Consider the following 14,348-nt stretch of genomic DNA (forward strand, 5'->3'; position numbering starts at 1 on the left):
ATGCACTTGTAACTTTATAAGGAAAACACCAAACTGTTTTTCCAGAGTGCTTTACCATTTTACAAACCACCCAGCAATGTGCCAGAGTTCAGTTGCTCCACAGTTTCACATGTATCTGATGTTGTTAGTTTTTTAAAAATTTAGTTATTATAAAAATGTGTAATGGTATCTCACTGTGGTCATAATTTGAAACTACTGAATGACAACTACACATGCTGCATATTGGCCAACTGTGCATCTTCTTTGGAGAAACGTATGTTCAAATCACTTGTTCATTTTTAAATTGGGTTCGCTTTTTATTGTTGACTTGTAAGACTTATATATTTTAGATACCAATTCTTTATCAGGTATATGATACGCTAGCATTTTCTCCCATTCACTCTCAAGAGTGTCCTTTGAAGCATAAAAGTTTTTAATTTTGATGATGTTCATTTTATTTTTCTTTTGTTGCTTGTTCTTTAGGTATTATATTTAAGAAAGTGACTAATTTTTGAGATCACGAAGATTTATGCCAACATTTTCTTCTAAGAGTTTTATAGTTTGGTCCTTCCATTCTTAATTAATTTTGTATGCGGTGTAAGGTAGGGATTCAACTTCATTCCTTCATATATGAATATCCAATTGTCTGAGCACCATCTGTTGAAAAGACTATTCTTTTCCCTTTCACATGTTTCGCAATTATTTTCTCTCAGTCTATGAATCACATTTTCATTTTCCTAGCAGTACTTTCTGAAAAGAAAAAGTTTCAAATTTGATGAAGTCTAATCTATCTTCTCTTAAAAGTGGTTTGTGTTATCTGTGTCCCATCTAAGAAAGTCTTGCCCAACCAGTCAAAAATATTTTCTGTGTTTTCTTCTAGAAGTGCTATTGTAGCTCCTTAGTCTATGAAAAATTTTGAATCACCTTTTGTATATAGTGTGCGAAGTAAGGTTCAAATTCTGAATTACCATGTTACCTTTGTTGAAAATAAGCTGACCATGTACATATGGGTCCATTTCTGAATTCTCTATTTTGTTCCATTTATGTATATTTCTTTTTTCATTAATATTATACTGTCTTGATCTTGAAAATCATATAGTGTTAGTTTGCCAGCTCTGCTCTTACTTTCCAAAATTACTTTGGCTATTACAGATCCTCCACATTTTTATATGAATTTTAGAATTGCCACTTTATACAAAAAATAAACTTGCTTAGGTTCTGAGAATACATGGATTCCATTTATAAGTTAATATAGGGACTCTTAATATTTTATTACTTAATTGTCCAATCCATGAACACTGAATATTTATTCTTTTTTTTTTAGGTCTTCTGTAATTTCTCAGTAATATTATATAGTTTTCAATATATAAGTCTTATACATATTTTGTCAAATTTATTCCTAAATTTGTCATATTTTTGCTTCTATTGTAAATGATGCTATATTTGTTACATCAACTTCAAATTGGTTATTACTAATATATAGAGATACAATTGCTTTTTACATATTAATCTTCTAATTTGCATTCTTGTTGAACTTAATTAGGGCTTGTAAGCTTTTCTGGTATAATCTTGAGATTTCTGTATATACAAAAGCATGCTATCTGAATAAAAAAAATTTTACTTCTTCCTTTTTAATCCATATAATTTTTCTTTATTTTACCTTACTGTACTATCTAGAACTTCCAGGACAATTATGGCTGAAAGTGGTAATAAAAGAAGACAGACTTGCCTTTTCCCGATATTAGGGGGAAAGCATTTAGTACTACACAATAAATACAATCTAACTGTAGGTTTTTTGTAGATTCTCTTTATTACAGGAAGTTTTGTTCAATTCCTAGTATGTAGAGACATATTTTTTAGTCAAAAATAGATACTGAATTGTATCAATGCTTTTTTCTATCTCCTGAGATGATATTATGGATTTTTTTAATATGTTAATATGGTAAATTACACTAGCTGATTTTTGAACCGTGAACTAACTTTATAATGCAATCCTGGTATAAACCCTCCTTTGTCACAATTTTTACATAATGCTAGATATAATTTACTAAAATTTTGTTATGTTACTCTCTGTACTTTGCACCAATTTAAAAACTAGACTAAACTATATAGGTTTGTCAGTTAAAAGTTTACTTTAGGCTTTATACTTTCATTTTATTTTACTTATTTCTAATTGTGGCTATTGATATTTCTATTTATAAAATGTATATAAAGCCATATTCATATTATGAAAACAGTAATGTTGCATAGTAAAATGAGTAACAAACTAAGAAGCAAGTGTTTCAAAACTTGCTAGCCTGCTTTACAAAATCACACAGCCTCTCCTTGCCTCCCATCAAATAAGAAATGGTCATGACTCTCCACCTTTTTAGTTCTTCTGCTCTATTTTTAAGTTGGTTGGTAAACAAATATAAACAGTAATAAAATTTTCCTGTAATTTCAGTTAGATGTGAGAAACTAATAAAATTTATAGTTAAAAAGTTCCCAATTCAGGCTCTGGCACCAATTCCAAAGTAAAATTAGGTTGAATAAACATTTTTATAAAAAGCAAAGAGACTTAAAAAAATTGACAGGTAAAATTCTGAGGCAAGATTTCAAACTGTAAAAATGATAAATACAACAAAGTAAAAAGATTTAACTACTTAAAAAAATACTTTTCTAACAAAACATATGTAACCAAAATTGAAGGATAACATTAAAACCATCCCAACCCAATGTATCACTATGAAGGATTGAGGAACGGAAATAAAGAAATGGAATGGGAAAGATTTTATGATCTAAATTTTATTATCATTTTTTAAAGAGTAAAAGTTTGAAACTATCTTAATAAATTCTTTAAGCAAATATTAAGTGATAAAATCTAAGTATCAAAATATAAAAAGTTTTAGAAAAGAAAATCCGAAAAAAAAAAAAAAGAAAAGAAAATCCATAAAACCTTAATATAAGCCAGCCTTTATGGAGAAAATTCTCATTATCTCAGGGATAGTGGGCTTTTCACATGCAATCTGTTCTTACCTGCAGGTTATTAAAATACAATAATAACTTACAAAATAATAATTTACAAAAGAAAAATAGAAGATAAATACAATACTACTGAAATTCAATGTGCATGTGTGTATATTATTATTTAACATACTTATTTTAGCCATTTATTTTTCATTTCCTTTTCTGCGAAATATTTTATAAAACATTCTCCTGCTAGGCACTCAAATTAATAAACTAATTAATAAAGTTTCTTTCCTATTTCCTGCTCATTTTATGTAGGATTTTTGGATAAAATAACCAAAGAGTAGACAGAAGAAATAAAAGAGGGGCTTGAATGATCTAAGTGAAGATTTTGTTCAGTATACAGTCTGTCATTAACCTCCACAAAAAATTACTTACATCTGCTTAAAAAGTTGTCAATATTTTTGTTTTTTCTTAAGGCAGGAAAATCCAAATCATATACCAAAGCATCCAATCCATCCTAAACAAATAAACAAACAAACAGTTAGTTTTTTGGATCATACTATGAACACTTTCCTTTTTTAGGAGTAAAGAATAAAACACATTGCTTTAACATTTAATTTGTCCTCTCCTATTTCTTGCATTCATTTAACACCTTCTACAAGGTTACATGGGTGCCAGGAAAAGAGAAAATTTGTTTTTATTTATTTCATATAGATTTTTCACCTTCTAAGTCACCCAGTCTGAGAAGCAGCAAAACCACCACAATTTGGCTACACATGACTTCAACTCATGCCCTTCCCCTCCTAAGGGCATGAAATTTTACTTTCCTTCTGCCTACTACATTTATCCTTATTTTACAGACACTCAGCAAAAACAAACGTCCTGTATTTGTGACTATAAATATTTTAAAAGGTAGTAGCTAAACGTTAGTTTCTAAAATGTGATGTTTAGTATAAAATAAATTCTGCATTTAGATGATACATTTTTAATTACAAAAACACACTGGGTTTTCAGAAAGATTCTTTCTTCCTTTGAAGTACTTTATAAGGCAACCATTAGTAAAGGACAAACATGGGCTTTTACTTTTTAAGTAGATTTTTAAATTTTATCTAAGCAAGGAGAGGGCAACATGAAGGTGTACCTAATAGTGTTGAAGTAGGAATGGGTCTATTCAGTTTATATCCTGTCTTGTGGCAGAAGCAGGAGAAACATTCAGATAATCCCAAGTAATCTTTTTATTTAGCTGGGAGAAATTTAGTAGAGCCCAAAAATAAAAACAGAAGCAGCAGAGAAAGATGCACCTTCTGCAGACCCTGTACAGTCATGTTCACCAAAGGGTGAAGGAAAAATTAAAGCCGGAGGATATACTTTATACTTTGTGTTAAGCCACAAGTGTGATCACTCAGCTATTTTAGAATACAAGTACTTAAAATATTTCCCTAGGAAGCCAAAAAGCAGAGTCAAATTTAAACAGGCTTTAAAATATACCATTGCAGAGTTGGAAAGTGAACATGGAAAAACAGGTAATAACACCAATACTGCTGACTGCTTGAAGAGACCAACAACCCACCTAATACTGACTTTTCAAAATTTACAATTTGTGCAGCTCTGAAGAAAAAGCTCCTCCATTTCCTACTGAAAAGTTATCTATCTTTAAAACACATTTCCAAGAGTCTTCTAAGCAATCTGAACATTTATGGTAATTCTTTTTACAGAAAAAGAGATGAGAACCTTTCTATGAAAATACGATTTTTAGGAAGACCAGCTAATGCTTGGTCTATTCTAAATTGGAAAACCAAACCAATAAATATGTGAATTCACCATTTTCTAGGTAAAGATAAATAAAATTTTTTTTAAAAAAGACTTTTAGGTTCCTTAAGGCAGAAACCACAGTTAATCTTTCATTTTTTTCCAAAGCACCTTGCAGACAGAATGACTGAACAAGTAGACATAAAATGTACACTAAGCCAGTGATTTTTATGCTTACCAGCAATGGCATTACATTATTCAAGAAATATTTTTCTTAGATTAGATATTAAGTTTCATGCATCGAGTCACTCACCAAAATTAGACTACAGAGTAGTCCAAGTACTACCGACAACGCAAGAAAAATTTTAGGCAAAACTTGGTTTGGTACCTTAAAATTGTCTGGAGAATAATCTCAATATATTATTATATTTTTAAATAACTATTATTTTAAGAGTTCCTGGTAAACATCTACTTCTAAACACACTTGCAAATTTTAAAAGATTCAGCACTAAATTACAATAGCTTAAACTGTTTTCTAATATCAAATAAAACATTAAAAAGTAAAAGGTATGTACATTATATTTTACTCTTATGCTCTCTTTGGCAAATATATTGAAAATAACTGCTTCCAATCTTAGTCCACGTAAATTTTTTTTTTTTTACTTATTAAATGTTAGGCACAAAACCACCTCAAAAGTTACCTTGTTGAACAACTTCATCAAATAGCAATGAGAAATATTGACTTGTCCCAATACTAGCTGGCTAGCTGTATCAAAATCAAAATGCTCTTTTAGTCTTGTATAAATGTAACATGACCATGTTAAAAACATGATTGAAAAATCTTGAATCTCTTAAAAGTGAAGTTATGAACTGAGAATAAATGTCTATTTAAATTCAAGATGTACTGTCCAAAAATTAATAGAAAACCACAAGTCATTCTTCTAATTATAACTAGAAAGGACACTGGTTAGGACTCAAACCTGTTTTCTTTCTCTATTATACCCCTACTCTCTCTTCTGATGACCTTCCTTAAACTACCTATAAAAACTAACTGTTCCCCTTATCTCTGAACTATTTTTTTACTTCAGTCGTCAAGCTAGGTTTCAAATGCCTTGAGTAAGCTAAGCCCCAGACCTGAGCATCACATTTTACTCATAATATAGCATAAGACTGCTGGCTCTCTTAACTTGACAATTATTTCCCCCTTTCTACCTTCCTTATTTAACTGTGATTTTGTTCAAGCCACCCAACTTCCTCAATGAGACTATCAGCTCCCAAGGTGTGGGAAGACCTTCCTCAGCTTCAGGAAGTTGTTTCTAAATATAGTCCGATCTAAACCAACTATGGTGGCCCATTACTCTTGCCAGCGTTCACTTTAAGTGCAGGAACATGGTAATAATATGTCACATGAGACATGAGGGAAAACCTACAGAAGGATTCTGGGGTAAGTTTCTTCTCTCTTAAAAGTGATACATAGAAAAAATATCTTTCTTTCAAGAGAAACTGCCATGTCTGCATGTGACACCTAAAACAGCGGCCAACTTGTAACCTCAAAGAAGCTGGTAAAAACAACCAAACACACTGAGTATAATAAAGGCAGGAATGGAAGGAACCTGGGTCCCTGCTGATGTTTGTTCAATCACTGAATTAACCTACTCTCGAGTCACTCTACCCATGCCTGAGATCGTGAGCTGTCTGATTCAACTGCACTGGCATTTTCTGTATCTTATAACTTAAAGCATCTGAAATACACAGCAAGGGCTCATTCAATAGTATGGATGTGGCAAGATGGGGCTGACAAAAATTTGGTAAATGTTGTTTGTATAACTGGACAGAACTTTGGAGATGAATGATTTTTGAGTCATGCTTAATAATAAAATGAACTCCAGATGGGTCAAAAGAATTCACCATAAAGATGTAAAGTGAAAGCATTTTAAAGAAAAAAAACGTACTATATTTGCATGTAACTCTGGGAGGACAAGTCAACCTTCCTGAGGTTTTCTCTTTTGTAAGATGGGGATAATAACTACCTACAACTCACAATGGATTTGTGAGAATTAAATGAGTGAAGTATATAAAATGACCCTAAATCGTCTCACTTCCTTTCTTTCCTTTATTTCTCTGATATTTGAAAGTTTTACAAATTATTCTCACTACTGCTATTAATGACACAAAGAGAAAAAAAGACACTTTAGTCATGTGGTCATAAAACTCTAAAAGTAAATCTTAGATCACTATGTTATAAAACTCTTCTCCAATACAGTAATCCCCATTTAGGATTTTCTTTTTTAACATAGGAAATCTTACTTTTGCTTGGCCACAGAATTCAACCATACATTTGTTAATGGAAAAGTAGATGCCTCCACTAATTGTATACGGTGAGAAGGTGTCTGGACCTATAACTATACACTTTTAATTTTATAGTAGTATGAGCTGGTGTATGGCTTTTCAGGATCATCCATAAGCAAAATTTATATACCCTTTATCAGAGAAAAAAGAAGAACAAGAAGGTATCTAGTGTTATCTAAAGCATATACAAAGCAGAGGCCAAAGGGAGCAAGACACTGTAGTGGAAGAGAGGAACACAGGCTTCTACTTTCATGCAGTGGATAAGTTACACAAGTAATGTCTATTTCCAACCATAAATTGGGGCAAGGAATTCTGACTTTTATTCAACACTCTAAGGATCTGTAAATAATGAATAAGACTTCCCCACTTCTGGAAAGCCGGGATGGCTCAGCAGTTGAGCATCTCTGCCTTTGGCTCAGGACGTGATCCCATAGTTCCAGAATCGAGTTCCACATTGGGCTCCTGCATGAAGCCTGCTTCTCCTCCCTCTGCCTGTGTCTCTCATGAATAAATAAATAAAATCTTAAAAAAAAAAAAAAAAAAAAGACTTCCTCACTTCCTGAAGTCCATATTCTAGTACCAGAAGTCAGGACCTTAAAGAAATGAACATTCCTCCAAGTGGAAAGACAATTTACAAAGAATAATAGACAAAGCATATAGATCTATTGTTCCTTCACTTAACTTTATTATTTAGGCATGAAGAAAAGCCACCCTCTACTTTCACAACATGCCCATCATTTAGTTTAATTATCAATTTAAGAACTCAAGAGGAGAGGACACGTAATGTTAAGAAAGGAACCAATGTCAAAGAATTACAATAATTAAATTCTTTACTACTTCTAGTTGAACAATGATAGGAGACTAGTAACAGCAGTATATTTTGAAAGAAGCTAGTCACAGAAGAGAAGTGATTTCATATAAACACATAAAGGAAGGTATAATTCAATACAAATATAACATTTTACAATATCTAAGGAACGAACATTTCACATTTCCTAAGAAGCACTATTGTTATTGTGAGGAAAAGATCTCACAAAAGAGGCAGCAAGAAAAAACTATTCAACTAAACACTGTTACAAACTAGTCCTATGGATAATTTTGAATTATAAAAGATATCTATGTAAAATATCATTTAGGATCAAAATCTTTAGTAATAATACATTTGTTATAAGACAGGAGAATATCAGGCAGGAGGAAAGCAAGATATACTATGTGTAAAAACATTCATTTTTAAGTAAATTTCAGAATCTAACTGGTTACTAATCTAAACCTAGATTTTTTTTTTTTTTGAAACTACCAAAAACACCATTAAAACTATGGTCTTTACTAAACCAGGGTCTCTGAAAACCAAACTATTTCTAAAACAGGCTACACTTGGTACTAAAAGACTGATGTCAAACACCCTTTTTTTTTTTTCTTAATTCCCTATGCTGTACTTTTTAGCTCTGTGATTTGTTTTATAACTGGAAATCTGTGCCTCTTAATCACCTTCATCTAATTCATCCTTTCCCCCAACCACTTCCCCTCTGGCGACCAATAGTTTGTTCTCTATATTTGAGTCTGTTTTTTCACTTACTTTGTTTTTCAGATTTCACATCCAAGTGAAATCATAGGTGTTTGTCTTTGACATATTTTGCTTAGTATCATGCCCTCTAAGTCCAACCATGTTGTCACACATGGCAAGATCTCATTCTTTTTAATCGCTGAGTAATGCACCAGTGTGTATGTGTATGTAGGAGAATCACATCTTCTTTACCTATTCATCCACCAATGGACACATAGGTTGCTTCCATATCATGCCTACTACAAGTAACGATGCAATAAACATAGGAGTAAATTTATCTTTTCAAAACTTTTTTCATTTTCTTTTTTCTTTTTTAAGTAGGCTTCATGCTGGGCATGGAGCCCAACACGAGACTTGAATTTGACTCTGAGATCAAGACCTAAGTTGAGATCAAGAGTCAGATGCTCAACTGACTGTGCCACCCAGGTGACATTCATTTTCTTTAGGTAAATACCTCGCAGTAGAATTACTGGATCACACGGTAATTGAATTTTTAATTTTCTGAGGAATCTCCTTACTGTTTTCCACAGTGGCTGTGCCAATTTATACTCCTACCAACAGTGCAACAGGAGGGTTCTCTTTTCTCCACATCCTCACCAACACTTATTCTTTCTTGTTTATTTGAGACTAGCTATTCTGACTGGTGTGAGGTGATTCTCATTGTGGTTTTGCTTTGCATTTCCCTGATAATGACTGTTGATCATCTGCAGGTCTTCTTTGGAAAAATATCTATTTTATCTATAGCTCCTTTGTAAATCAGATTGGTTTTTTTTTTAACGTTCTTTATATATTCTGGATACTAACCCCTTATTGGATATATCATTTGCAAAATGTCTTCTCCCATTGACTAGCTTGCCTTTTTCTTTTGTTGATGGTTTCCTTTCTCCTGTGTGTGCACGCACGCATGCACATGCATGTGCAGTCTCAACAGTTTATTTTTACTTTTATTTTCCCTGCCTGAGGAGACATATCCATAAATATGCTGCAAAGGTCAATGTCCAAGAAATCACTGCCCATATTTTCTTTTAGGAGTTTTATAGTTTCAAATCTCACCTTTAGGTCTTTAATCCATTTTGAGTTCACTTTTGTGTATAGTGTAAGGAAACAGTCCAGTTTAATTCTTTTGCATGTAACTGTCCAGTTTTCCCAGCAACATTTATTGAAAAGACTCTTTTCCCCATTATATAGTCTTGCCTCCTCAGCTGTTGATTAATTGGCCATACAGGCATGGCCTTACTTCTGAGTTCTCAATTTTGTTCCATTGATCTTTATATTTTTGTTCCAGTACCATATGTTTTGATTACTACAGCTTTGTAGTATGTATCTTACAATTTAGGATTATAACACCTCCAGCTTTGTTCTTCCTTAAGATTGTTGTGGTTAGGGCAGCCTGGGTGGCTCAGCGGTTTAGCACCACCTTCAGCCTAGGGCCTGGATCCTGGGGACTTGGGATCAAGTCCCAGGTCTGGCTCCCTGCGTGGAGCCTGCTTCTCCCTCTGCCTGTGTCTCTGCTCCCTCCCCCCCCCCTCCCCCCCGTCTCTCATGAATAAATAAAATCTTAAAAAAAGAAAAAGGAAAAAAAAAAGATTGCTGTGGTTATTAGAGGTTTTTTGTGGTTCCATATAAATTTTTGGTTTATTTCTTCTAGTTCTGCAAAAATAACTGCTATTAGTACTCTGAAAGGGATTGTATTGAAGCTACAGACTGTTTTGGGTAGTGTGAACACTTTAACGATACTCATTCTTCCAATCCATAAACATGGTATATCTTTCCATTTGCTTGATGGAAAGGATATTTTGATAACAGACAATATACCATTTAAAGAAAATGGGCAGGGACGCCTGGATGGCTCAGCGGTTGAGCATCCTGGGATTGAGTCCCACATCGGGCTCCCTGCATGGAGCCTGCTTCTCCCTCTGCCTCTGTGTGTGTCTCTCATGAATAAATAAATAAATCTTTAAAAAAAATAAATAAAATGGGTATATTTCTATCTCTTTACTACGTAAAGACAGAAGGAATTTCTCAAAACTCAGCACTGATATGAAAATGAAAACAGAATTTCCTCAGGAAATTTTAACAACTTCTGATATTAAATATACTTAAGGGAACCCTGGGTGGCGCAGCGGTTTAGCGCCTGCCTTTGGCCCAGGGCGCGATCCTGGAGACCCGGGATCGAGTCCCACATCAGGCTCCCGGTGCATGGAGCCTGCTTCTCCCTCTGCCTATGTCTCTGACTCTCTCTCTCTCTGTGTGTGTGACTATCATAATTTAATTAATTAATTAATTAATTAATTAAAAATAAATAAATAAATAAAATATACTTAAAATCTGGGGATCCCTGGGTAGCTCAGTGGTTTAGTACCTGCCTTCGGCCCAGGGCATGATCCTGGAGTCCCAGGATCGAGTCCCACATCAGGCTCTCTGCATGTCGCCTGCTTCTCCCTCTGCCTGTGTCTCTGCCTCTCTCTCTCTGTGTGTCTCTCATGAATAAATAAATAAAATCTTTATATATATATATGTGTATATATATATGTATATATATATATAAATACTTAAAATCTGTTTAATTAGTGTGACATTAAAACATATATGCCAACACTCCCTAGGACAAATACAGTACCAAAAAATTATGTATTCTAAATACTTAGTAAAACATACAATGGCTCTTTCCAATCAGTCTTCAGCTATACCTTTCCAACCTCATTTTCTCTATATGGAAGTATTTAGGCTTGGGCCACAGTGTGCTGCAGCTACTCCCCAATAGGTCATGCTCATTCTACCCCACTGCCTTTACAATTGCCCTTTTCTTTGGCTGGAATGTGAACAGTACTTATATTCAAACTGCCTCAAATGTTGCTTACTTTGTACTGCTTTCCCCCCAACACCCTGAGAAAATGTTAATAATGACCCCATATGTGCTCCCTATTACAGGAATTTGTTGTGTTGTTATTATTTATAGGTCTCCCTCCTCCTCTATAGTAAAACACAGAAATAATAGTAATAATAATAAATACTTCCTGTATCTGAGAGTTCATTGGTTAGGTAGAAAAGTAAATATTATAGGATCCTCAGTGTGATAACTAGCTACTACATGTACAGAGAAAGGACAGTTTAACCAAATTGGGTTTCAAGGAGGATATGAAATTTGAGCTGATCCTTAAAAACAGAATTTAGGAAGACTAAGATAGAGGCGGGCAAGGCAATCTAGGAAAGAGGAAAGGCAAGGGGAATTTGAGAGTAGAACACTCTGGTCCTAGAACGGTAAGAATGAGATGCAGCAGACAAAACTGTGAAGATGGGTTATACAATGTGCATTAAAGGTATAACATACTAGGCTAAGAATCTGATTATTTATCTTCTGATATCGATTTGGAACCACAGGAATTTTGGGGGGAAAGAGAGTGAGTGACATTACTAAAGCCTGGCAATGATAAAGATGATAAATTTGAACAGAAAGAGACAGGTACAGAAAAGAGCAATTAGGAGGATACTATGGTAATAAAAACACAAGATGGTAAAAGTCTAAATTAAATTGGAGCAACAAGGGAGAACGTGGGTAGCTCAGTTGGTTAAGTGTCTGCCTTTCGGCTCAGATACCAGAGTCCTGATATCTAGCCCCACAACAAGTTCCCCACTCAGTGGAGCCTGCTTCTCTCTCTCCCTCTGCCCCTCCTCCCTGCTAGTGTGCGCATGCACGCTCTCTCTCTCTCATATAAATAAATAAAATCTTTAAAAGTAAAATATAAAAAAATAAATTGGAGCAATAAGAAAGGGGCATGAGAAACAGGAAAACCTGATTAGTGACCAAAAGAGAGACAGGAAGGGTTAAGTATGATTATGTGATTAGAAAAATAATTATATATCTTCTATTTTAGGTGAGTAGCGATTTAATTAACCAAAGCAGATAATATATTTTGGAAAGATAAACATTTTAGATGCTTAAATTTTAGGTCCCTATACCATTTTATGGGTAATGAGATAGGAGTTGAAAATATGAGTGTGGGGATCCCTGGGTGGCTCAGTGGTTTAGCACCTGCCGTCAACCTGGGATGTGATCCTGGTGTCCCCGGATTGAGTCTCACATAAGGCTTCCTACATGGAGCCTGCTTCTCTCTCTGCCTGTGTCTCTGCCTCTCTCTCTCTCTCTCTCTGTGTCTCTCATGAATGAATGAATGAATGAATGAATGAATGAAAGAAAGAAAGAAAGAGAAAGAAAGAGAAAGAAAGAAGAAAGAAAGAAAGAAAGAAAGAAAGAAAGAAAGAAAGAAAGAAAGAAAGAAAGAAAGAAGAAAGAAAGGAGTGTGAGTTCAACAGAGTGACTGGACTGTGATACAGGTTTGTATATCATGAGAACACCTTTAAACCCATGAAAATAGATGCAATTACCCAATGAGTATGGGATAGAAGAACAGGAAAAAAACAAAACAAAACAGTGGATTAGGAAGCTCCAAGCTCTCATTCCCTACTAAAACAAAACAGAACAGCAACAAAAAATCCCAGAAGCTCTCTGAACCAACTTTGCAGTAGCTTAGAAAAACAATCAAATGTTTAGAAAAGTCAAACAAAATGCCCAATTAAGTAAAAGCCATTTTCAAATGGTAGGATGTTTTGTGACGTTTTTACTCACTCTTATCCCACTTCCTCCAAGTTGGGGCAAGCTAGTCTTAAGCAGGTAGCAGATTGGTTCCCAATTCCCCCTTCTTGAACCAGAGTAAAACCATATTGGTAAATTATTGTATATATCTGTTCCAAACTGTCTGGGGATTGCGTGAAAGACTAAAGCAAGGACTTCATCTGTTTTAGAACACTTAGAACACTTAGAACGTAGGCAGAAAAAGCAGTGGGCATTGTTCATAAAAGCTGCAAAATAACTACAATACCCATAGACACCTGAGACTGAAGATTATAGTAGATATGTAAATTGACCATCTAGGCCCAGAAGAGAAACTGGGATGAGACTCTGGAAAATTAAGATGAGCAGCCTGGGTGGCTCAGGGGTTCAGCGCCACCTTCAGCTTACAGTAGATAGAAAAATTAATGGAGGGGTACCTGGGTGGCTCACTCAGTTAAGCCTCTTACTGTTCATTTCAGCTCAGGTCATGATCTCAGGGTTGTTAGACTGAGCCCCACATGGGACTCCATGCTGGGTATGGAGCCTACTCAAGATTTTCTCTCCCTCCCTGCACCCCCCATCCCTGCTTGCACATACACACACTCTCCCTTAAAAAAAAAAAAAAAAAGTTAATGGAAAATGAACAAATAATGGCAAAAATAAATGAAAAAGATTAGAAGCCTGCAGGATTAGAACCTAAACTTGATGGAATACTGGTAGGTAGAAGAGACACAGTTTTACAGAAGATAAATGATTAGGTGTGGGTCCAAGAAATGTTAGGGGGTACAGAATGAAGATACAAAGTTGAGACATCAAACTTGTAAGAAAAAGAAAAATATGTGTACATAAATGGTATCCTCTCAAAAGGACATGGAATCATATCGTAATCTAAAACACTTAATAGTCTCATGATCTTAGCAAGTTATTAGCCCCTCATAGCCTCAATGCTAGCATCTGTGAAGCAAAGATAACTACAGTAACTACTACACAGAGCTGTTAATAAGAACCTGATATATCCTAGTAAGTCACAGAAACATACTCGAGGATAATTTCGAAGAGGATTCTCCCCCCTATCACTTTATAGGTGTATAGGTATTGATGAACACAAGCAAGACTTTATCTTCGTACAAATAAATGAAAACGTTC

The 14,348-nt window shown here is 34.4% G+C and overlaps 1 protein-coding gene across 3 annotated transcripts in view; it reads right to left on the reverse strand.

Annotated features, from left to right (window-relative positions):
* Positions 1-14,348, reverse strand: part of ROCK1 (Rho associated coiled-coil containing protein kinase 1) — a 138,220-nt gene that overhangs the window by 101,463 nt on the left and 22,409 nt on the right. For all 3 annotated transcript variants that reach the window (XM_072828981.1, XM_072828982.1, XM_072828980.1), the window contains exon 2: positions 3,364-3,445. In XM_072828981.1, the coding sequence (XP_072685082.1) occupies positions 3,364-3,445 (82 nt within the window). The remainder of the gene's footprint in view (positions 1-3,363; positions 3,446-14,348) is intronic.

This window comes from Canis lupus, chromosome 6 (assembly GCF_048164855.1).
Source record: "Canis lupus baileyi chromosome 6, mCanLup2.hap1, whole genome shotgun sequence".
NCBI classification, from domain to species: domain Eukaryota; kingdom Metazoa; phylum Chordata; class Mammalia; order Carnivora; family Canidae; genus Canis; species Canis lupus.